At 37.9% G+C, this 24,738-nt stretch overlaps 1 protein-coding gene and 1 long non-coding RNA gene across 6 annotated transcripts in view; one reads left to right on the top strand and one right to left on the bottom strand.

Moving 5' to 3' along the window:
• USPL1 (ubiquitin specific peptidase like 1) overlaps window positions 1-16,836 on the bottom strand; it is a 34,354-nt gene extending 17,518 nt beyond the window's left edge. The window contains exons 1-5 of one of the 5 annotated variants that reach the window (XM_014831942.3): window positions 16,640-16,825; window positions 13,454-13,619; window positions 12,804-12,932; window positions 4,805-5,450; window positions 1,071-1,184 (exon numbers count right to left, since the gene is read on the bottom strand). In XM_014831942.3, coding sequence (XP_014687428.2) covers window positions 1,071-1,184; window positions 4,805-5,450; window positions 12,804-12,932; window positions 13,454-13,552 — 988 coding nt within the window. In that variant the 5' untranslated portion in view covers window positions 13,553-13,619; window positions 16,640-16,825. Of the gene's footprint in view, window positions 1-1,070; window positions 1,185-4,804; window positions 5,451-8,497; window positions 8,819-12,803; window positions 12,933-13,453; window positions 13,620-16,639 lie in introns of those variants that run through there. The other 4 variants (XM_014831941.3, XM_070520464.1, XM_070520463.1 and 1 more) reach the window with 4 other exon arrangements.
• A 275-nt stretch (window positions 16,837-17,111) lies between these two features.
• Window positions 17,112-24,738, top strand: part of LOC139046599 (uncharacterized) — a 106,231-nt gene continuing 98,604 nt past the window's right edge. The window contains exon 1 of the long non-coding RNA XR_011506846.1: window positions 17,112-17,501. This is a non-coding gene — a long non-coding RNA (uncharacterized lncRNA). The remainder of the gene's footprint in view (window positions 17,502-24,738) is intronic.

Genomic DNA, 24,738 nt, shown 5'->3' with positions numbered 1-24,738 from the left:
GCATATGGAAAATCAGTTTATTATCATAAGAACAGAGTAAACTTATACATGTAGGAGCTCGCAAAAAACAAAATAGTAAAATTAGGGGACAGAACTGTGGGACAAAGAAGTAGGAAATATTATCATGCAAAAAAGACACTGCTTCCAGATACAGTATCTGGGTCTGATGAAATAAATGATGCTCGTTGAGAAAAACTTGAAGGCAGTGATATTTTACATAATTTAATATGGGTAATACACTAATAGGGGTATCATATATCCTGCTACTATAACACAACAGGAAAGTTAATACAAGGATAAAGAGAAATAAAACAAAAAGACATTCCCCTCAAAACAAATTGTTACCAGCTCCTTTTTGCAATACTACAAAAACTTAGAGAGACCCAGAAACTCTAGCACCCTTGCTCCACTCTGCTTCCAGAGGCCCAAAGCCAATTCATTGAGGACAAAAGTCTCATTCTTGTGCCCTTTTTAAAGGTAAGAGAGCTTTCCCGAAAAGTCATCAGTATATTTCTCCTCATGTTCCATTAGCAAAAAACTGTTACCATGCGTCCATTCCTAAACCAATCACTGGCAGGGGAGTAGAACTGCTATGGTTGGTTTAGACCAGAGTTCTCAACCCTGTCAACCCATAAGAATCACGTGGGGACTTCAAAAAATTACTGATACCTGAGCTCCATCCCTGAGATTCTTATTTAATGGTCCCCTAGCACTAGTATTTACTTTTAAATTCTCCAGGTGCTTTTTAATGAACAGTCAAGGTTGAAAATATTGGATTAGTCTCCTGGTGGAAAGTACTGGAGAAGCAACCAATGTTGTACCCCCTGAGAATTCGCCTACTTCTGAGAACATCCACTCTCAAGGGGTGGAACAGAAGCCTGCATATTTATATGGAACAGCTGTGCCTACCAATGATTTAACCAGGCATAGATGCTTAAGTGAAACTACCCAGATTCTCTCTCCCAAGAATGTGATCATCCAAAGTAATAAAACAGTACTATATTTCCTTACAATGTAAGTATTTCTTTATGGTAGATGAGCAATACAGTTAAATTACACAAATTACTTACCTAATGTGCATCTAAGCTGAGGCTGAAGCCTAATAAAAATTTCATCTCTGACTTCATTCAGACAGGTCTCTATCTTTGCAAATATTTCGGAAGTAAGTTTTTTACAATCTCCATCTAAAAATATAGAACATTATCAATTTCTCATCAATTTGTATCTTTTCACAAAAAATTAAGACATTACCAAGAATGAAGGTTTATCAGAGTCAATAAATTTTGCAGAGACAAAATGGAAAATACAAAATTTCCTTAATTCTTCCTCCTCTCTCTGTGGTATACCATATATAGTCCCTCAATATTTGTTAACAACACAATATCATCAATACTGACTGTGTGGGCCAACATCATTCTGCCTGAGTAAAATCTCAGTGAAAGCCTTTCTCATCCAAATAATCACAGGCCTAGCATTAGAGCTAAGCTTTCAGATATTCTGCCTAGCTCTGAACCAGCTGAAGCTCTCTCTTTACATGCGATTATTACTCACGCTAGAGGCATCTAATCATTTATTCCTCTTTGCATAACTTTTATTGAACGTACCTAGATCATAGGAGCAGATAAATTTATAAGGAGTCTTAATAAAGTTATGATTATTTCCCAAACTAACAATTGGTATATTTCCCTCCTTCCATCTTTCTTTGGAGGTGGTGTGAAACGGTCTTCAATGACATCATAGTGTTTATACAATTCCATATCCTACTTTTTCCCCAACACAAATTTGCTTCATTAAAAACTTTGTAGGTTAGGGGCCAGCCCGGTGGCCGAGTGGTTAAGTTCGTGCGCTCCACTTCGGCAACCCAGGGTTTCACAGGTTCAGATTCTGGGTGCGGACATGGCATCGCTCACCAAGCCATGCTGAGGCGGTGTCCCACATGCCCCAACTAGAAGAACTCACAACTAAAATACACAACTGTGTACTGGGGGGATTTGGGGAGAAAAAGGAAAAAATAAAATCTTTAAAAGGAAAAAAACAAAGTCTCCCTTTAAAAAAAAAAGCAAACTTTGCAGGTTAGTTATTACACTTTGACTTAACCAGTTTTATTAACCATTCCTCTATTGCTGGACATTTAAGTTCTTTTTTCAATAAATACTACCACGATAAATGTCTTTGGGCATATATCTGTTCATGTTTTGGATCATTTCTTTAGGGGAAAAGTCCTCAAAATGGACTTACTGTGACAGAAAACTATCCAAGATTAATAAGAAAATTATTTTGAATAAAAGCCTCCACATACATTTGACTCTAGTTACTCTTAAGCTACAAATAAATCTTTTCACTCAAATCTCTTACTAACAAATAATTCATACAGCCTGATCACACTCTGCTTATGTTTCACTATGAAAATATCTAGAATCTCCTATAATATGAAGTAAGCATTAACCAGAATTTTTATCTGACCATGCCAAAAAAAAGAGAAAACCTACAATTCAAAGTAATGCAGCTCAAACTAATGTGATTACAACCATATTATAAAAACTACAATTATTCTGTAAAAAGTTAATATAAGATTAAAATATGAAATTAAAATTAATTCAACATTCAGGTCAAAATTTGAATGAGAGGTATGCTCTTTGGAAATAATCAAACAACCATCACTTACTCAGTAGTGGGGTTCCTGTAATTACAGAAAACAGGAATAGAAGAAAAGGCAAAGGCAGAAATACTTGTGAGAAAATGAATCTTAAAAATTGCAAAAAAATTAAATCTCAAAGAAACTCAAGTTGAAACAAAATATTTCTTATCTAACCAAATTATAACTTGTTAAATGTTTATACCCAAAGGTGATTAAGAGTGCTCGGGATGTTTTCTTCTACATGTGAAAACAGAATTATGTGTTGGTATAACCCTTCTGGAAAGCCATTCAGAAAGACTCTTTTATATTCATATTTTAATATCCCTTCTAGGAAATAATCAGCAATGGATTCAAAGGACATATGGATATCTGTCATGAGGTTTATTCATAATAGTAAAAAATGGTAAGCAGCCTGAACGTTCAACAACGGAGAAACAACATACAAAATTAATTTAAAGACTGTATGACCAGTCACACTGAATAAACGCAAAGCTTGTTGTCCTACCAGACAGCAAGACCTAAAAAGCCCTAATTATTAAAACAGTGTGGTATTGGTACAGGGACAAAGTGACCAAGAGAACAAAATTGAGAGTTAAGGAACAGCTGCACACATACATGGAAGGTAATATGACGAAGGTGGCATGGCAGATTAAGAAAAAACTGGCTATAAAATGGGAAAAAAAAGTGGATCCTTATCACATACAAAAATTAACTCCAGTTAAATTAACAATTTCAATGTCAAAAGCAAAACTTCATGACTTTTCAGTGAAAACATAAGTGAATGACTTTCCGGTCTTGGGAAAAGGAAAGATTTCTTTTAAAAGCCACAAACATTACCAGCTACAAAAGGAAAAATTAACAATTTCTGTACATCAAAATATAACTTTAAAAAAGTAAAAACAAGATACAAATTGGGAGATTTAACAACACATAGCTGACATAAAAATAGCAAGGACATATAGAAATTCATACAAATCAGTAAGAACATGACAGAACAAATAGGGATAAGACACAAACAGGCATTTCACAGAAGAGGGAACATATGGTCAATCTACACATGAAAAGTTGTTCAACCTCTTTAAAATGTGAGAAAGGCAAATCAAGATCACATTTTACATCCTTCAAAGGGCAAAAATCTCCAAGTGTGAAAATAACCACGGAAGAATATATGGATCAGGAAGATCTCTTACACAGTGCTAGCGGGAGTGCTGAGTGGTACAACCACTCTGGAAAGCAACTCACCTATCTTGTAAATCTGAACTCAGAGCCTGGGATTTGGCAATTCTATCCTATAGTATATCCAAGGGAAACTCGTTCTTTACACCCCAGGAGACTTGCCTAAGAATAGTCACAGCAGCAGTATTTATAATGGCAAAAAACAACCCAATGACAGATGAATGAATAAATATACTGATATATTTACAAAATGGAAATATATAGCAATGAAAATCAATGAACCACAAACAACTTCAATAGATAGATTTCTATAAAAAGAAAAAAAAAGGTCCCAGAAGACATACTGTATAATATCTTTTATAAGGTTCAAAATAAACTAAATTAGACAACATAATGTTTAGCCATACATATGTAGGAAAAACTATTAAGAAAAGAAGGCATGATGAAACACATGCCAGGATAACGATTCCCTTTAGGGAGAGGTGGAAGATGGGATGGGGAGGAATACTTGGGTAGATTTAAGTCATTGGGAATATTTCAATTCATCTTGGGTTGGAAGGTAGGTTTACGGGTATCCTATTTTACAGGAAAACAAACGCAAAAATATATTCCCTCATCGGAAGAGAGATTTTGGGGGAGTTGTTGGATTATGGGTGATTTGTACTTACTTCTTTTTTCTGCTTTACAGAAATCTAAAAACTCAAAATTTTACTTTGATGGACTTTGTGATGACCACCATTACCCTGACAACTAAGATACAACCACGGCCTCTTTATTCTTTACTCCTAGTTTTTGAAAAAGACGACCTTTTGGGCAGTCATGATAATGCAACTGGTATTATCTTAAGCTTCATGACACTAACCTTGAGCTCCTGGTTCCCGGGTTTCTATATAAAACAGAAGCTACTGATGGCATCTTTTCTACATGCTATGAGACAAAACTCAACACTACCTCTGTAAAAATTCAAGAGAAATAAATATTATTACCAACCTTCAACTCCATCCAATTGACTGGTGTGGAGCAGCTTATTGGCTTGATCATACTTTGTAAATAATCGCCAGAACACAGATTCCTCTTTAGAGCAGAGGTCAGTCACAGTGTTTTTTAACCCTTCCAAGTGCACCAATGCCGACAGGATACAGTCTAACCAACAGAGAGCGTAAGCATTTTTCCACTGGACACATAAGGTCTGACAAAGTGATGTACATCTGTTCTCCAACGGCATTTCCAGTCCAGATGTGCATCCTTCATTTTGAGGGGAAGTCCCTCCAGTTCTGGAAACATCAATTGTAGCAGGATCTTCTTCAGCAGCCACATCAACAATATTAGCTTCCAAAATCTCACCCTGTTCCAAGGAATCAGCTGTCCTACCCGGATTCTGCTGACCACTGTGCAGCACATCAGGTAAGTCTGATGACGTTTCATCACGTGCTGCTTCATTCTGTTTGCTGTTCAAAACTTGTTCACCATCAATAACAACACGACTTTTAGTCTTTTTGGAACATGCTACAACAGGGGAATCTTTATAGTTGGTTTCCAAGAGCTTTCTTTTTTGAGGCTTATTTGTAGTGTGACAATCTTCCAAATCAGGAGAAATTAAGTTATTAAGCGATTTAGAGCCCAAAGGATATATGCACTAGAAAGAAAAAATAAAATAATAAAAACTAAAAAATTCAAATAAACTCAAGTTTTAAAAACTTTATAGTTTCTATGTCATGAAAATTATGTTTAAAATTTTAGCACTGATTTGACATGAGAAGGTATATTATCAATCTAAATTTGAAGGAACTAGGGATAAACAATTAATCAAAAATTTGGCCCCTCCAAAAATTATTTTTCCTAGTTAATTTGAACACTCAAAGGTTTAATCTGAGGTACACTAGGGTAAACTAACAAGGAAAATATACATCTTTTTGCTTTAATAAAAAAATCTAACATCTAGTGAATTAAAAAATTTCAACAATTTAAAGAAACACAATGATGAGAATTATTGTTTTGGAACAGGTACACTGCTCAACATTAAAAATTAGAAAAATATTTTCAAATTAAAAAAGCTGCACAATTTTATGTTTCTTAATTTTCAAACTGCATATTAATCTGAGAGCACATCAGCATATCAATTTTACATGCTTATTGGATCCATGAGTCAAATTGGCTGAATTTTAATGACTTTGTCATATCTCACTATGCATTAACACAATTTCAGCCAAATATCAAAAGTGTAAACAAATCACTAAAATAATCAATGAATTTTCCCTAAGTTTGAAAACTAGAAAAAATATTTTATAAGACAAATTCAAGAAACCTATATATCTATGTATCTATAAATCCATGTGCCCTCATTTAAAATATGCCTTCTTCTACACAAGTATGGTAGACTGCTATCTTGGTGGCCTCTAGGAAAATAAAGAACTACACTTCCTGGTAGTCATGTCCTCAGAGAGTCAGCCGCCTGCCACACAACTCTAGGCCTGGCCATCACTAGCTTTGATGGGACATTAGCAAGCATGATGCACATGGAGACCTGAAAAGCAGTGGCTCATTAGGATTGTCCTCTTGGAGCTCTCCTTCTCTGGAACACTCCTTCTTAGTCCCAGCCATCATACTGTGAGGAGCCCAAGTAGCCTCGTGGAGAGACCCTCATGGAAAAGGACTGAGATCCTGGCTGATTGCCTGAGCTGAGTTCCCAGGTGGCAGCTAGCACCAGCTGCCAGCCATGCAGACATTTCAGCTGTCCCAGCCAACAGTAGGTAAAGTGTAAGAACTGCCTGGTCAACTCACAGAATCATGAGGAATAATAAGTGAAGTCATTAAGTTTTTTTAGTCACTAAGTTTTGAGGTGATTTGTTTCAAAGTAATAGGTAAATGAAATGCATTAAATCTTCTCATTTAAAATACAGCTTGTTCCACGCAAGTAAACACTATACTCATAATACTGCAATTATGAAATTCTTTAACAGGACAAGTTCTGGATTCTTCTGTTACCAACTGGTTGTACAGTCACCATTAACTAACAATTTGACCCTCAACTTTATTCCTTGAGATCATTTTCTAAATCTTACCAGATGTCAGAAAATGGAGAACATTTTAAAATCAATAGAAATACTTTTGTATTCAAAGAATCATAAAAAGGTATATATCCAAAAAAATTGAACGGAGGATCTCAAAGAGATATTTGCACATCAATATTCACTGCAGCATTATTCACAATAGCCAAGAAGTGGAAGCAACTCAAATGTCCATGGATGGGCAAATGGATAAAGAAAATGTGGTATAAACATACAATAGAATATTATTCAGTCTTAAAAAAGTAAGGAAGCCCTGTCATGTACTACAGCATGGATAAAACTTGAGGATCTTCTGCTAAGTATAATAAGCCATCATAAAAAGACAAATACAGCATGATTCCACTTATATGAAGTACCCAGACTAGTCAAATTCAGAGAGACAGAAAGTAGAATGGTGGTTGCCAGGGCTGGGGGAAGGGGAAGTTGCTCTTCAGTGGGTACAGAATTTCGGTTTTGCGAGATGAAAAGTTCTAGAGATCTGTCACCCAACAATGTGAATACAGCTACTAACACTCCTGAACTGTACACTTAAAAAGGGTTAAGATGGTAAATTTCATGTTATGTTTTTTTAAAACTAAAAATTTTTAAAGAATTTTTTTAAAAGAGGCAAAAATTAAAAAACAAAAAATCTTGACCAATCTCAAGCAGAGTTGAGACCATGGTGTGCACATCTTACCAGCACCCCTACTCAATTAAAAACAACAGTAAACCATAAAGGGCCTGGGGTTGCAAAATGTAGTGTCCTAAACGGTTTCTCCCCTACACTATTTCCAAATGTCTTGACTGACTTTTCTTTCTACAATCTGTGCTCCCATCATAGGGTCAATCTAAAATCTAATTTGTCCTTGCCCCAATTTTTCCCTTTTATAAATTAATGCTTTTGGATTTTTATTTCTTTATACCTGACTTTAGTTTCTACTTTATTTACAATGAACACATATCATTTTTATAAATAGAATAAAAGATTTCAGTGTGTCTCCAAAAGAAAGAAGTCAATAAAACAAAACCACACAAAGAACATTAATTTTTTAGTCTAGTCCAACCATCTAGGACCATTTAAAATCTAATGCTGGAAAAAATCTAATGCTGCCTCTTTTACTGATATTTGGAATTGATTTTGGATTTTTCACTGTTTTTACAAAACAGGAATAAGGAAAATACACCACATTATCTTATATTCGGATAATTATCTGTAAGGTATGACCAAGACAAATTATAAAAATAATTTACATTTATTTTACAAATGAAGAAAACTAAGAAAATAAGTACTTTCTTTGGTGACTTAACACTAATGATTTAAAAGCCTTTCTATCATAAATTTCATTTTTTTTAAAAAAAAGACTACATAATTAAATGTTCCAATAAAAGAATGAATAATGGAATACTCAAAAAAATAGGAAGATGAGTTAAAATTCCGTTTGAAAATACAGTCTGTGTTGTTTAATGACAGAGACACATTCTGAAAAAACGTACTGTTAAGTGATTTCGTTGTGTTGGAACATCAGAGTATACCAAAGGGAAACAAAATTCACGACCCCAAAATGGGCCTCTTTAACATGAAATTATTTTAGGCTGATTATTTTTAAGAAACAAAAGACTCAGCTTTTCTCATTACCTCATCCTTAACTGCTGCAGATGAAAAAAATCTGTCTCAGGAAGCAAGCTATCACCCTAGCATAGCGTGATGGTAGAAAGGGAGGAAACGAGGAAAGGCTGTTTTGTTGGCTCCACTCTGTGTTCTTCTGTTTCTGTGTGGCCAAACACTTGTCTTCTAAACATTTGCTCCTCTTCACCTGTGAATTGCCTGCGTTCCCTTTTGAAGTCCCCGACTCTCCCTACCACTAACATCTTCTTTTGTCTTCAGCTGAGGAGGGTACTTAAGGTGAGGGTTTGGGGCTATTTTGGTGAGTTATTCAGTTTTTCTGGGTTTCCCCCATGTATATGTTATTAAACTTTTATTTGTTTTTCTCCTGTTAATCTCTCATGTCAATTTAATTGCGAGACCAGCCAGAACTTAGAAGGTAGAGGAAAATTTCTTCCTCCTCTACTGAATTTACACAAACCTAGATGGTATAGCCTGCTACACACCTAGGCTATATGGTACTAATCTTATGGGACCAGCATCACATATTTGGTCCATTGTTGACCGAAACACTGTTAGGCAGCACATGACCGTACTTGAGAGTTTCAATTTGTTATTAATTTTGAGCTAGAGTTTGAATATTAGTGTTTTTTCCAAATTAAGAAACATATTTTAATGTAAATATCTCATTAAAAGGGGTTTCCCATGTGGTTCTTTGTAATTTAGCAACTGAAAGCAGAATATTTGGTGGACTCCAAATTTTATAATAGAACTCCAGAAAAACTAATAGTTGGATTCAAAGGTCTTATAGACCAAGGATCAGCCAACCTTACCTGAAAAGACAAGAAAAATATTTTATGCTTTGTAAGTCAGTCAGTGTCTCTGTCTGAACTGCTCAACTCTGCCACTGTAGTATAAAAGTAGCCATAGATAATACATAAATGATAGAGAGTGGCTATGTTCCAATAAAACTTTATTTATGGACACTGAAATTTGAAATTAACATAATTTTCATGTGTTAGAAAAAACTGTTCTTCTTTTCATTTTATCCCAGTCATTTAAAATGTAAAAATCAGAGGCCAGCCCATTGGCGCAGCAGTTAAGTTCGCATGTTCCGCTTCTCAGCGGCCCCAGGGTTCGCCGGTTCAAATCCCGGGTGCAGACATGGAACCGCTTGGCAAAAAGCCATGCTGTGGCAGGCGTCCCATGTATAAAGTAGAGGAAGATGGGCATGGATGTTAGCTCAGGGCCAGTCTCCCTCAGCAAAAAGAGGAGGACTGGCAGTAGTTAGCTCAGGGTTAATCTTCCTCAAAAAAAAAAATAAGTAAATAAAATGTAAAAATCATTCTTAGCCCATGGGCCATATAAAGAGTTTGCTGACTCCCAGTGTAAACCAATCTACTTCATAAAATACACTGGGCTCTTACTAATGATTAGAACATTTTCTAAAAACTAGATCAATAATTAATTACTCTAAAATTCTTTTTTACATTTGCAAAGTACATATTTAAAATTTTTGGTTATGTATCTTTCCTCATCACTTAAAAAAGAATGCTTCAAAAACTAAAAATGCAGCTAAACCATTTAACCTTAACAGCTATAAACCTATGTCCTGAACACAGGGGCTTCTCTATTCTGGTAGTCCGTGGTAAAGAACTCTATTGAAATACTACGTATTGTTCAGGACAGGAAAAAAAAGTATTTTTTTCCCTAGAATCAGTAAGATTTATTTTTTCTCTTTCCAGTGTCCATAATTCTACAACTTTATTCTGAGCTAGCTAATTAGTAAACTCTGTATAGTTGGCTGTTATGGATGAGCTGTCAAATCTAAAGTCAAGTCTTCCCCTGCACAGAGTGCCCATGATCTGCCCCAGGGATCTCCTTCCAGCAATGCTATGACGCTTTCTCCTATTTTCCCCTCTCTCCTGGATACAACCAGCAAACATACTGTTATTTCTCCAAACTTAAAGACAAACAAAACTTCCCCCTTCAGATACCATCTCCCATCTGAATTTCTCAATTCTTCCTCTTCCACTTTCTCTCTCTCTCACTGCAACCAGGCTTTTATCACTACTACTTTACCCAGGTTATTCCCATCAAGGTCTTCAATGACGCCCACAGTACTCTAGTCCATAGCTAGTTGAGTCCTCATCCTCAAGGTGTCACTGGCAATGACAGTTAATCATTCCTTCCTTAATTAAATATTTTTCTCACTTGACTTCCAGGACAATATACTCTCCTTCCTGGGTTTACTCCTACCTCACTGACCCCTTCTTCTCTCACTCCTCTGCTAGTTCCACTTCATCTCCCCAATCTCTTAGTGCTGGAGTATTCCAGGGCTCAGTTCTTGCAGCTCGTTATCCATACTCCTAGGTAAACTCGCCCAGTCTCATGGTTCAATTTCTACACGCTGATGACTCCCAAATGTCTATCTCCAATCTCAAACTTGCCAGCTAACACCAGACACATAGATCCAACTGTTTACTCCACATACCCACAGACAGCGGACAGATGTCTCAAGCTTGACTGGTCCTGACATCCTGATCTTTCCCTTTCTCTTCGCAAAGTCTTTCTCATCTCAGTAAGTGGCAACTCCATTCTTCCAATTATTCAAGCCAAAAATCCGGGAATCATCCTTGATTCCTCCCTCTCCTACCATGTATCCCAATCTTTCAGCAAATCATTTTGGCTCTGCTTTCAAAATATACACAGAATCCAGCATGCCTCCTCCCCTCGGCCAGTACTTGCTCCCCCTGGAATACTAAACTGCCTCCCAACTAGTCTCCCTGCTTCAGGTCTTGATCTTTATACATATTTTCAACACAGCAGCCACAGTGATCCTTTTAAAATATAAGTCAGATTATGTCATTCCTCTGCCAACATCCCTACTAGCTTCTTCATTTCAGTCAGAGTAAAAGTTGGAGACCTTACAATGGCCTAAAAGGCTCCACTTGGTCCAGCCCTCTCCCCATTATTTTTCTGACCCACTTTCTATTACTCCGCTTCACTTACTCAGATCCCGCTCTGCTGGTTTCCCTGCAGCAGCACAAACATGGACACGCAGCCTCCACTCTCTCAGGGCCTTGTACCTGCTACTCTCCCTGCCTTGAAGGCTCATTCCTCAGATCCGCGCATGGCTTGTTCCTCTTCATCTCATTCAGGTCTTTGCTCAAGTGTCACTTTCTCAATGAAGAGTTCCCTTCACCACTCTATTTAAAACTGCAAACTGTCTATTCGCTGACACACCAATCCCTGTGGCTTTATTTTTCTCCACAGCACTTTCCATCACCTCACACACAAAAAATGCACTTTACTTGTTTATTGTCTCTCTTACCCTAGAATATAACCTTCCTTCTTGAGGGCAAGAAATTCTTGTTTTATTCACTGTAACCTAGCATCTGGAATGGTGACAACACAGCAACACTCAAAAAGATATTTATTGAATAAAGGCAAAAAGAAATTTATTTCTATTTGTAAGAATGCCTGGGATTTTCTTCAAGTTATACCCAGCAAAAGTTTCCATCACCAATAGTGTGATTTAGTCTAGTATTTTCCAAACTTGGCTGATCATCAGAAGTTACAAAACTATAGAATTCTGGGTCAACTCTACTGAATCAGCATCTGGGAGTGAGACCCAGAAATTTTTTAAAAGCACTCCAGGTGATTCTGATGAACTGCTAGTTTATCTAGAATAAAACATCTCTGAAATTAGAAGACTGTATTGTAATAACAACTCTATCACTTTATGAAGATCTTGTGTTCTTAAAGCCTCCACATTTATTTTCTTACTCATGAGAAAACCTACCTTGCAAAGTTTTGAGAATTAAACATGTATATAACAGTTTCATAAATGGTCAAGTACAATAAAATGTAGAGTACTATACAGTTTAACAAGTTCCTATTTAATAAAGTTGTAGCAGTGAGTACAAATTACTATAATTAATTCTAAAAGATATTTAGTGCCTTAAATACATAATATTTAGAGACTAATAACTTTTCCATTAAGTTCCAAAGCTAATACACCACAGATGAGGGAGTAACTATTATATACCAACTGCTAACAAGGATCCTCACAGGTTAAAAAAAATCAGTTTTAAAATGTATTTTCTCCTTTCACAAGTGAATGATAACAACAAACATGTTCATGCAATAACTCAGGAAACCAGGTCGAAAAATAATGGAAAATATTTAAAACTGTATACCAGATAGACCTAGAAATTCTGATTATCCATGTATTAAAAATGTACAGTCTAAAAAATACAAAATGAGTACAAATTTAAACACTGAACAAAAAAGCAAAAGGCTAAAACTTTCATACTATCTAAGATTAATACTTTACCTGTAGATCCTCACACAGAAAGACAGACTCTTGAAAACTAATTCGGTAAGTCTTTAAGGCTTTCAACTTTCCCTTCTCTCTACAAGCAGGGCAATACCCATCTGACGGGACTTTAGCTGAATCATAATTCTAAAAGAGAAATAAAATAAATTAAATATACACATTCCTAGATTGCATCAAATTACAAAAAGTTAAATGGAAAAGTAACCAGAAAAAATTACAATTTTCACCTAGAAGTGTCCTGGCAAAATATTTTAAACATGGCAAATAAAAGAAATGCATATAGGCTTTAAATATAGCTATTATTCCAAAAAGAATATATTGTAGTTTTAAATATTAAATTTTAAGTGTTAAGAATAGCATCAGTTTTATTTGCAAGAAAAAAAGTCATGTCAACTGCCAGGGAAAATGCATGCTCTGTATTTTCAAAGAATAGTAAACCTTAAGGTCTATGTTCTAGCTCTACTTTCACATATCAATAAAACAGAGAGGTAAACACATTAGAACAATCTTTCGCCATTGCTTTAAGATTTCCGTGGAAGATACAACTTTCTAGAAGTTAATTGGTAAAATTAAAACTGAATTTAAGTCTCAAAAATAGGAGGAAAAAAAATCAAATTTGCACTGAGGCAAAAAATAAGTTCACTAACTTTTCCCAAATACCCCACCACGTGGAGTGAAGATATCCCTATATCAGTCCCTGGTCCAATCACTGGCAAACCATTTCCAATCTTCGGGGAATCCATCATTCCGAGTCATGGGCTAATTTATGCCACTTGAAACATGTCAATATCACTAAGGATTTTTCAATGAACCCTGGAAAAAAAAATTCAATAGACAATTAAATAAAAATCCTATGTACTTTGAAAAAGAGCTATGCTACTTTATAAGATGTACATATATTAAGTATATTTCAAGATATCCCTAGAGTAAACATATTCTGAAACTGTAATCTTGAAGTGAAAACAAAATACTTAAATTTATAAATCTAGCAAATATGTGGGGAGAGGGCAGAGACTGGCCGTAGGACCAGTTTTCACAGAAGACTCATTTGTAAACAAATTTATCAAAACTTGTAATAGAGGTAGCTATTATTTAAAGCACTTATGTTGACCAGATTTTGTAAACCTAAGTTTTTAGAGTCTATACACAATTTGAAACAAATAAGTCAGCATTACACTAAGAAAGTACTTCAAAACCCCAGATCCATTGTGCTATTACTTGACAGGGACAAAAGAACCCCATACATTCCTACTACTTTCAACCACCAAGAATACGTCAACAACTGAGAATAACGCTACTTTTAAAAACCTGCCAACGAAATACTTTTTTGTATTAAAGTAGATGATCTGTACCAGAACAAAAACATAAACACTGTCATAGTACAAATTACACATGTAACAAGCTTGTTTTGAGTGTAGTCCCATGGAGTAGAATCACATTCAGTAAAGTCAAAGTTACGAAACTGTAGCTCAGTGTAGCAAAAGTTACTGGTGGATGTGGATTTGAAATACAGGGAAAACAGACACAGGAGACTGTTAAGCAGAATGAATCACGACTTCGCAGGGACACTGTAAAACAATTTCGAGCAAAAGTCTTTTCCAAATCTAAGAATCCATGACTCTATGACAACCATCTCCCGGGAAACTGTGGCTCACAGATTCACTTTAAAAACTAGTTATGCTATTCTGTTCCAGCTGTATAAATTTTACACACTTTTGAAGGCAAGGAGTAATTTCAAAAATAAAAATACTTTTTAGAAAAGTCAGTATCAGTGAATCTCAATTTCCTATTTCTGAAGAAACATCCATAGGGCAGGGTTTCTCAACTACAGCACCACAGACATTTTGCACCAGATAATTCTTTGTTGTGAGGGACGGTCCTGTGCACTGTAGGACGTTCAGTAGCATCGATGACCTCTACTTACTAGATGCCAATGGCACTCACCCCTCAGTGGTGACAACCAAGAAAACGTCTCCAGACACTGTTAAATGTCTCCTGGGAGGCAAACCTGCCCCATTGAGAACCACTGTCAGAAAGGTAAAAACAAGTTTGATGCCTTTTCTTTTTAAGCTCCTCACAGACAACACCAATTTATCATCTTTGGCTGCTTCTATTTATAATCTACTTATACAAGGGAACTATACAGGAAAGAGTCAAACTTCCATAGTTCCCAAGTGGCTAAACAAATGGGCTCTATACCTGGAGATTCTGATTTAGAAATTTATTTGTAATACTGGTTTGTTCTAAAAATTAAATGCCATAATACATGTAAAACGCTTAGCACTTGACACATAATAAATTTTAGTTACTATTTGGTGTTAATTTTATACTTCATTTTATGTAGAAAATATACAGCACGTCTTGAATCATTCTGCAGTATTCTCAAAAGAAAAACTAGTAGGCTATATATCTTGAATAAACTGTTTTTGATGAAAATTTCCATCTGCCTGAAGGACCTAGAAAACTCTCAGCTGGTTCTCTCTCCCTCAATTATAAAAGTACAAACAGGAGGAGCCTTCACATCTGCTCTCCTGATCCCACCACCCAACATTTTCAGTGGGAAAAGCAGGTAGGTTAATGATTGAAATTCTGAATATGCAGACCCCTCCACCCCTATAAGAAAATTCACTTAAAAAAATACCAGAGGAGGACTATTCGGGTCTTCCAAAAACGATTTACTTTGCCCTATATACAAAACCCTGGGGTGATTCTTACGACTTAATTTGTTTCTAAATGACTGCCTTTATCATCCTCCCTTCAAACATAACCTACTCGTCCTTCTTGTTATGTCATCCAGAGTTCGGCATCTCCATGCTTCCAAACACACATACTAGAAAATCTGAGTGGTTCTTTTCTTTCTCTTCCCTCTTCACGCAGTACAAAGTCGCCAAATCCTGCGCACAGTTCTTAGAAGCCTCTCTCCTTCCATTCCGTCCCCACGCCACATCACTGCCAAACAAGTCTTAGTCTGTCACTGCTCAGCTTAAAAGCATCTATTTACTACACAACCTGATTAGAGGAAAGCCCAAACAGCTCAGCATGACCTAAAGGTAGCACTATGACCTAAAGCTCACTGCACGGTGAGACCAGCCTGGCTTTCCAGTCTTACCCTCCTCTATTCCACTTCACCTCCAGCATTTTTCTTCTGATGCCCCTTTTTCATCACTTCTGTGAGCCAGTGATACCCCAGAAACGCGAATGTGAATTACTAGCCCAATATGGACCCAGTTACAGAGCAATGGACGTGTAAAGTTAGCCATGGGAATAGCGAAAGATACGCAATTAAGCCTAATGCACATTCCCGTGTGCAAAAGGGGGAAACCCAGAGAAGAAGCTGTTCGAAGAGGAGCCTTATACCCATTTGAGCTTGCCCTCCAAGACCAACTGGGCTCAGCACGTGAACTACCAAAGGTGAGGCCACAACACACTTGAAGCCGAGGAACGGAGTCAGCTTTCGGACCCCAGCCCTGCCTGGTACCAAACCTAGCCGTCCTAAATCAGAGACGGAGAGGACCCGGAGAGATCAGTTTCAAACCCAACCCTGGAAGCCCGAGGCGGCGCGGAATTCCGTTAACCCGCCCCATCTCCACGCTCCCTTGGCGGAGAAAAAAACACTCTGGTTTCTCTTCAGCATTTACCTCTCTGAGCCCAAACGAATCTGCAACTCTAGGCGTTAATGCCGACCCTTCCCACCTGAACCTAGTCCCAGCCCCTTCCCTCTCCCAGCCTGGCCCATCCTTTCACGGTGAGCAGACTACCCCCCAGGTCGCCCCGGCTCTGCCCCCTGTCCCTGTTTTGGGAGCTGAAGGAAACTGCTCCCTCTTCTCCCTTACCGGCCGCGGGCACTCCCCTTCTTCGCACTCTGCCGAACCAAACTGCTGTTCCAGGTTGAGCTCCACACCACTCAGCGCAACGTTGCCCCCACGTTCCCTTCAGTCCGCTCCTCCCCCACCGGCCTCCCCGCTAGAAAAGCAACTTCCGCTTTGAGTCCGCGGCAAAAGAGTTCCCCTTCCTGCTCCGCTCGGGGCCTGGAAGGACGTCGGCGTGACGGGGAAGATGAGGACGGGAGCACTTCCGGCCGGCCTCCGCAGAGGCGTGGCTGTCAGCCCGGCTGCCGCAGCCGCAGTTTCAGCGGCGGCGACGATTAGGGGCGGGGCCGGTCGCTGCAGAGCCCGCCATATGTGAGTGGCTGGGTTTGGGGAGGCGACGTTTCTGGAAGCTGCTGGAAAGCGCTCGAGTGGCGGAGGTGACGCCGGCGGCCAGGGGGTGGGGCGTGATTAAAACTAGTGCGCGGCCGGCAGCGGAGGGATTAACGCTGAGCAAAGAGACTGGCGCGCGGCTCGCTGCGCCCTGGCCCGCGGGAGCCCGGGTCGGACGCCGGCGCGGCGCGAGCAACCCGGTGGGTGGGCGGGCGAGGGAAGGGCTGCCCGGCCGCTGCAGGCTGCGATGGAGGCCCTGGGCCGACGCGGCCGTGCGGCGCCGCGGTCTCCAGGACTGTGGGCCGCGCGGGGCCCCCGCTGTCCGCTCTCCTAAAGCCTCGGCGAGAGCCGAGCTGCCCCAGAGTGCGTGTTCACAAAGGGTCACCACACACGGAGCTGCCCCTCCCTGTCTCCCTAAACCCCATCTTCGAGGCCAGGGGCTTTCTACCAGGATTCTGGGGTGTTCTTCCTTTTCTCCCTCCCAGATCTTCTCACGGTAAGGGGAGTAGCCGAAGCACAGGGACTTTGCTGTCCGTGACCCATCCTTACTGGTCTGCCGCGGAGCCGTGCCTGCGGCGCCAGTTTCAGCTGCCCTGCCTTGTTTTAACTTCAGAGACAGAGCACTTATCATTTAGTTCGCAAGTTTAAGGCTCTACTTTCGTAGGAAGGTCATGTGGCTTAAGGGACATCGTGACCGCGTGTGCTATTTCTGAGTCTGCATTCTGAGTCTTGGGGACAGCGTATTCCAGAAGTCCTTTCGGTCGATGTGTTCTGTGTCCTAGAATATAGATGTAGTTTCTCAGCATTTATTTACGGAGTAACCACCAGTGGCATTTTGGACTGGGTTTTTTTTCGTTTGTTCTTTTTTAGCGGTCTCAAACGAAATGTATTGTGGAGTAATACTGATAATTTGCGTAGGGTGGTATAGAGGAAACAGGTCTCATGTACGAAGAAATTCTTCAGGAAAGAGGATTTTAGTATTCGGTACTTCTGAATGCAAATGGCCAAGACATCCAACAGGGAGTTTGTTGTTTTTCTTCAGACTGAAAAATAGGCTGGTTAGGTTTTATTTACCGTTTTTGTTGTTGTACTAGATTATTAATGTGCTGGTGTATTTGCTGTAAGATCTAGCTAGTTAAGTTTCCTTAATTTTTTTTAATGAATTATGATGAAAATATGAGAAGATAGTATTTGCTCCTGAAATACTAGCCAAAACTCAGCGCTTTTCTTGTTCACCATTTTGCTAATTCCATTTTTAGAATGGAATATGCTATTTTTTGTAATAAACACTTGCTAAATATTAACTTCATAAATTGATCAAAACTCAGTTAAAATGTAGCTAAAATTTTAAGATTGAAAAAGTCGAATTGTATTAATCAAACATTGTTGTCTGCAAAGTTGATTTACAGTCTTTTAGTGCAAATTTGATTTTTTGCCAGGAAAATATATGTAATAGTAACAGAAACAAAATGGAGATGGCACTTGGGTTATGGAAAGAAAAGAAAGGATTTTAGTGTGTGCTCTGTTTTGACTTCAAATCTTTTCCCCTTGTAAAAGGTAGAAAAAGTCTTATTAATACTTTATAAAAGGAAAGAGACTAATGTAGAACAATCAGGAGAGATTGATTAGAAAACGCTCCTTTTGTGTATATTGGGTAATGGTCCCAACTGGAAAAAATTGTATACATTTCTGCTTATTCCTTACCAATATGTTTGGAATGCCTCCTTCTGTGTACACTGGTCCCCAAAAAAGTGCAGTTACCTTCCAGTAGGCTTAAAGCTCATTGCCCTCATACCCTTGTCAGCAATGTGGGACGGAAGTTTTATTTACCTATTTCCATTTAAAAATTAACATGATCCAATCAGAGGGAGCTTTTATTAAAGTAATAACTAATGAGCAGCTGAAATAGGAATACAATGTTGTACAATTACGATTTTTATTTATTTTTTCTGCTCTCAGAATGTCAGCTTTTGCCCCCTCTGCTAGGTTGGATTCCTTAATTATAAAACAAGTCTTCAGTCCAAACCTGGGATGTAAAAGCTCCCTGCTACGATCGCTTGTTCTGGTCTCATCAAAAAGATGTGAGTTGAGCCAGCCCCAGTGGTTAAGTTCAGTGTGCTTGGTGGGTTTAGTTCTGGGTGGACCTATATCACTCTTCTGTCAGTGGCTGTGCTGTGGCAGTGGCTCACATATAAAAAGAGGAAGATTGGCAGCGGGTGTTAACTCAGGGCAAATTGTCCTCAGAAAAAGAAAAAAGATGGGAGTTGAAGTGACTAACCATATTTTCCAGCAGCACCTTTGTGAGTACGGTTCATAATCTCTTATCTAATTCCAACATTCACGAAGCTCTGAAAAACAAAAACTTTTTAAACTTGGAGACAGAATTCATTTGGTAACAAGATATGACCTGAACTAATTAGAAGTTATTTAGTCTTTATCCCATATGTTTGATTATGGGATGCTGCCCTTGGCCACTGGTCTGTGAGGTGTTAGATGATGGTCTATGTACCTGGTAACATTTTTAAATTCCAAGAATTTCTTTATTCTAAAACACATCCAGCCCCTGGGTTTTGGTTAAGGAATGCAAGCCTGTATTAATAGTTTTGGCAGTACACTTGTGCTAGGCATTTGTATATTTAAAAAATTAAAATAACTTATGACATTTTAGTTCTTGCCTTCAGTGAATTCAAGTTTAGTTAGAAGGATAGACAAAAATATGTGTATCATACTGTAATGTGTCAGTGCTAGAGATATGCACAGCCTGTTTGTAAGTGTAGCCGTATAGTGACCACAAAGAAATTAGTAGTCTGAGGGTTTGAGGTTATTTTGTACTTCAGACTCTAAAATTTAGACAGAACATGACAACCCATTATGTAGCCTAAACTTCCTTGGCTCTGTTTTGCCCACATAGAATGAGAAGACAGTATGATAAGTAAGAGTCCTAGAGTAGATGTTGGAATATCTGATTTCTAATCCTAACTTTTCTGCTGTGACCTTACACAAATCACTTAATTTTCAAGGCCTCAATTTGTAGATCTATAAAGTAAAAAGTATAAACTAGGATAATCCCTTAAGGAAAGTCCCGGATAGTTCCAACATTCTACCTGAAGGTATTTACCTTTAGTACTGTGTCTATTTTTTATGTTTTCCATTAAGAACGTGATCCTCTTTCATCTCAGACTACTTTCTTGCTCATCTGAATTTTGTGTTTTCTTTTGGGTTAGATAATACATTCACATTGTTCAAAATTCAAAAGGATATGCAGCGAAGTGTCTTCTTCCACACTTGTCCCTCAGCCACCCAGTTCCTTGCCTAGGAAGGATCCATTGCTAACAGTTTCTTGTATATTTTTCAAAAAAAAATAAATTTATGCATATACAAGCAAAGTGCTATATGTATTTTATTTTTCTTCCCTTCTTTTACATAAATGGTACATACTCTGCATAGTTTATGTACCTTATTTTTTCACTTAGTTCTGTATCATTATACAAGGTGTTTCCCCATTCTTTTTATGCTGCATAATGTTCCATTGAATGCTCTATCATTTCATCAGTCCTCTCCTTTTGGACATTTAGGGTTTTCTCTGGTCTTTATTAAAAAGAATTGTGCAATGAATGACTTCGTATATTCGTTTTTCACACACATGAATATATCTGTGCCCTAGACAGCATAGCTGAATTGTGATAGTCATATAGTTGACAAAATATGTTATTTAGTAACCAATAATGTAAAAAGTCGGTAATCAGGTTCTCAGTAGTGTATTTCTTAGGGTGCCATCAGCTGTAACTTATGTGTTCTCTGTGCCGGTATGCTGGTATAATATAATGGAGTCAACACCCTATTTGGTTCTAAAGTAAACATATAAGAGAAATTACGTCACCTAAATGGCTGTTTGTTCATATGAGTCTTAGATGGAGCAAGTGGATTATGTGTAGGGACCTTGTCCTAAAAAAAACAAATAAACATCTATATGTTTAGTCACTAAAATCATACAGCAGAGCAAGATTTTCAGTGAAAGGCACATAAGAACTGAGACTGATGTAACAACAGATTTGTGCTTTCCAGCTCATACTCCAGGGCATATGATCATTGAGTGCTATTTAAATTGTTATTTTTCTTTTAAATTTTTTGCGAAGCACATGTAAGTTGAATTTGTGTAAGATGCAATTTCTCTCTAGTACCAAATTACCAATAAAAAAAGTAAACCTAAAGGAAGTAAACAGTTTACCCAAATTTGCATAAAAAAGCAGACCTGGGACTAGAACCTATAACCTCTAATTTCTAATCCAGGGCATTTTTCAGTATATCACATGTTCTCATAATTTAACATATAGCTCCAGCAGTAGATCTGAGAATGCCTAGTGCTTAGGGACTGTTTTGGGTGCATTTACTCTGCCTGGGCTCTAAGAGCAACCTAGAGTTCAAAAAGCAGCAGTGCATTTTTCTGATGACTCGGTCACATTCTAAAAGTAATCGTGGAAGTAATCACACAACGTGTTGATTAGCAATCAGGAGGTCTCCAAATCAAAAAATTAAAGCTGAGATAGAGAAACACTGTTTCCTAATTGGGACATAGTTGTCTTTGAGATGAATTTATCAATCATAAGGACTGGAAGGAGATTCGGATTATTTGGAAAGAGATAGTCGTCTATTTCTCAGAGTTCATGCCATCATTTCATTTAGCCAGGAAAATCTAAACCATCAGAAAATGAGAAGTGGTGATAGGAACAGAGCAGAAGAATTGAGAAATAGGAGATTGGGGAGTGTGCTGGAGTAACTGTGTTCCCCTGAAGCTGGCTTTGCAACATGTGACACCCCTCCTCCCATTAGGGCTGTAACTCTGCTGGCTCTTCCCCTTCTCTTTGCTTAAATCTTGTCTTTCAGGTCTAAGCCTAAGTTTTGCTTGTCAAACTGTCCACCCTACCTGAGCAGCCCTCTACCCTCCACCCCCACTCTAATTCCTCATTACTACCTGCTGTTTATTTTCTTCATAGCATATACGCGGGTGTGTGTGTATTTGTTACTGTCTTTCTCCCTTCTAGGTTACGAGCTCTTTGAAGGCAAGGACTACACTGTTTTGTTCACCGTTATATATACATTGCCTGGTACATAGTACCCATTTGTTAATGAATGAATGATCTTGGTGGTTTCCAATTCCCAATTTACATGGCTGACCAAACCTACTCTTGAAATGGAATGTTTTCAACAGTGTATTTCCCTATGTTCTTGTATTTGTTACTTCAGGGTTGGTTTGGAAGATGTATATGTAAGTTATATGCTCATCTTCTTACTGAGAAAAATATTAACTTATTTGTCAACAAGCTTTTATTGACTGCAAGGTACCATGCTAGATGGTGGGTCAGTACAAAAGTGAATAATGCGTAGTTCTTATCCCTACGGAGAAGTAGAAACATGAATAAACAAATAGCTTTCATTGAAGGCAAAATGAAATAAATACTAAATAGAGTTGTACAAGCAATATTCTGTGGCAGCAATGAAGAAAAATGATCTTAATTACAGGAAGAGCCTCACGGAGTTGAATTCTGACTTTAGTCTTGAAGAGAAAAAAATAGAATTGAAGTCTTTATACGTGGAGAATAGAGATGGATAAATGTTTAGCTTCCTTTTTTCTTTTTTTTTTTTTTTGCTGAGGAAGATTTGCCTGAACTAACATCCATTGCCAGTCGTCTTCTTTTTTTTTATTTGTATGTGAGCCACCACATGAGCGCTGTAGCTCCATGCCTGGGAACTGAACCTAGGCTGCCAAAGCAGAGCGCGCTGAACTTTAACCACTAGGCCACTGGGGCTGGCCCAGCTTCACTTTTTGAAAAGCCCTGAAAATAGTAGTATAGACCACAAGGAAGTCTTATAAAACATTGTCATAAAGCAATCTGTAACAATTTGAGTCATAAATAAAATTACTCTGGCCTTAAACATTACACTTCTAAAATTGAGGTTAACCATAAAATTAATTTGACTGTCTGACCAGGTTGTGCTTTCCAACTAGTTGTTAAGTCCTCAGTTCAATCTAATAATTGGATTCTGGTTGCTAATTGCAGTTAGTAATTATTTAGTAAACTAATCAATTAAGACAAAACTGTTGAAAGATAAGGAATGAATTTCATTTTTTTAAAGTGATTTTTAAGCCATTAGTGACTTTAATGTATGGTTCTCTGCATCACAAGTTAAAATTTGGACTATCTTTTGATGGTCTAATTTGATTTCTTTTAAGTTTACTTTTGCTTTCCTACCTTTGTGTGTTTTCCTGAATATAGACCTTCTCCTCCCCCTCTTATTTAAAAAAAAAAGAAAAAGGAGAAGCAGCATAGGCTTTTGATTCACAGACCTGATTTCAACTTGGCCACTTATTAATCACAGTTCTGCCGCTTTCCAATTTTGTCACTTCCCACGAAATATTTAACCTCCCTGAGGCTCAATTTCATCTATAAGATGAAATATCTACTAATCCTACTCTGTCATTTAACTGGTTTCCTGACCTCAGGCAAATTGTTTAATCTGTCTGAGCCTCAGTTTTTCCATATAAGAAATGAAATGATCTTAAATGAGGTGATATGTAGAACAGTGGCTGTCAGTTAATTAGCCCTCCACAAATGTTGGTTTCCCCTGATCCTCTTCCATCTCGTCTAAACCCTGCATGTTCTTTAAAGTTTGCTTGAAGTTGTGTTTGCTGTAATCTTTCCTTTGCTAGCTCATAGCAGTCTCCTTTTTTCCAAAGTCATTGCACTCACTGTGTATACCTTGGATTCTTAAATTGGTTTGGATCAGCGTTATATTGGGAGCATATTAAAAAATGCAGTTGCATGGGTCCCATTTCTGATTTTGTGGGTTTGGCATGGGGGTCTGGGCCTCTGTGTTTTTACGTTTCTCCTTCAGATTTTCTGATACTCAGCAATGACCATAATTCCTTGCCTATCCATTAATTATGTGCTTCTTAGAGTTTGTTAGGTAATTCTTATTATGTAACCCTTAAATTGTTTTAGTTTATACCACAAATATACTGCAAACTCCGCCAAGGGCACAGAACACCCAGAATAGTACATTGTGCTTGGTTTAAAGGTTGATAAGTAGTGCCCTTTTCTTTCCCTGCTAAAGTTTGGATCCAGTTAAGAAATAAGATGCAGAAGTTAGATGAAGGTTCAAATGTAAGTTTAATTACCAAAAAAGTTGTTTGGAAAATGTGGTGAGGTTTACAGCAGCAGTGAGCTTCCTAGTGTTGCATTCTAGAATTAAGCAGATTTAAACCTCAAGTTTCTCTGTCTACAAGAATACAGCTTGTCCTACTACATTTACTGTGTGACAGAGAGCAGACCAGAACAAATGACTCTCTTCAGTCAGGTAAATCCCAAATGGAAAGGAGAGGGGACGTGGCTGAGCCTCAGAACTTCTTCTCACCAACTTATCAGACCACTCTCTCCTGTCCTAGGGAGGAATAAGTGAGAAGGCAGAGGTCAGCCATGAATGTTACAGGAAGTTTCATGTGGAGTATGAGAGAGCTTTCTTGTACTCAGTAGGTATTTGTTAGTGGTTTTGTAAAAAATACATAGCATTACATCAGGATGCTGTTATTTTTAGTACCTAAATGAGAAGTTATAAAGTTACAAATTCAACCAGTTAAATTAGTATATATTATTGTATTGATATTCATTTGCTATGTTAAGAAATTACCCCCAAACAGCTTAAAACGCAAACATTTATTATTTCACACAATTTCT

Source organism: Equus asinus, chromosome 11 (assembly GCF_041296235.1).
Source record: "Equus asinus isolate D_3611 breed Donkey chromosome 11, EquAss-T2T_v2, whole genome shotgun sequence".
Lineage (NCBI taxonomy): Eukaryota > Metazoa > Chordata > Mammalia > Perissodactyla > Equidae > Equus > Equus asinus.
The sequence above is the reverse complement of the archived record's forward strand: the minus strand, read 5'-3'. Positions and strand labels throughout refer to the sequence as shown.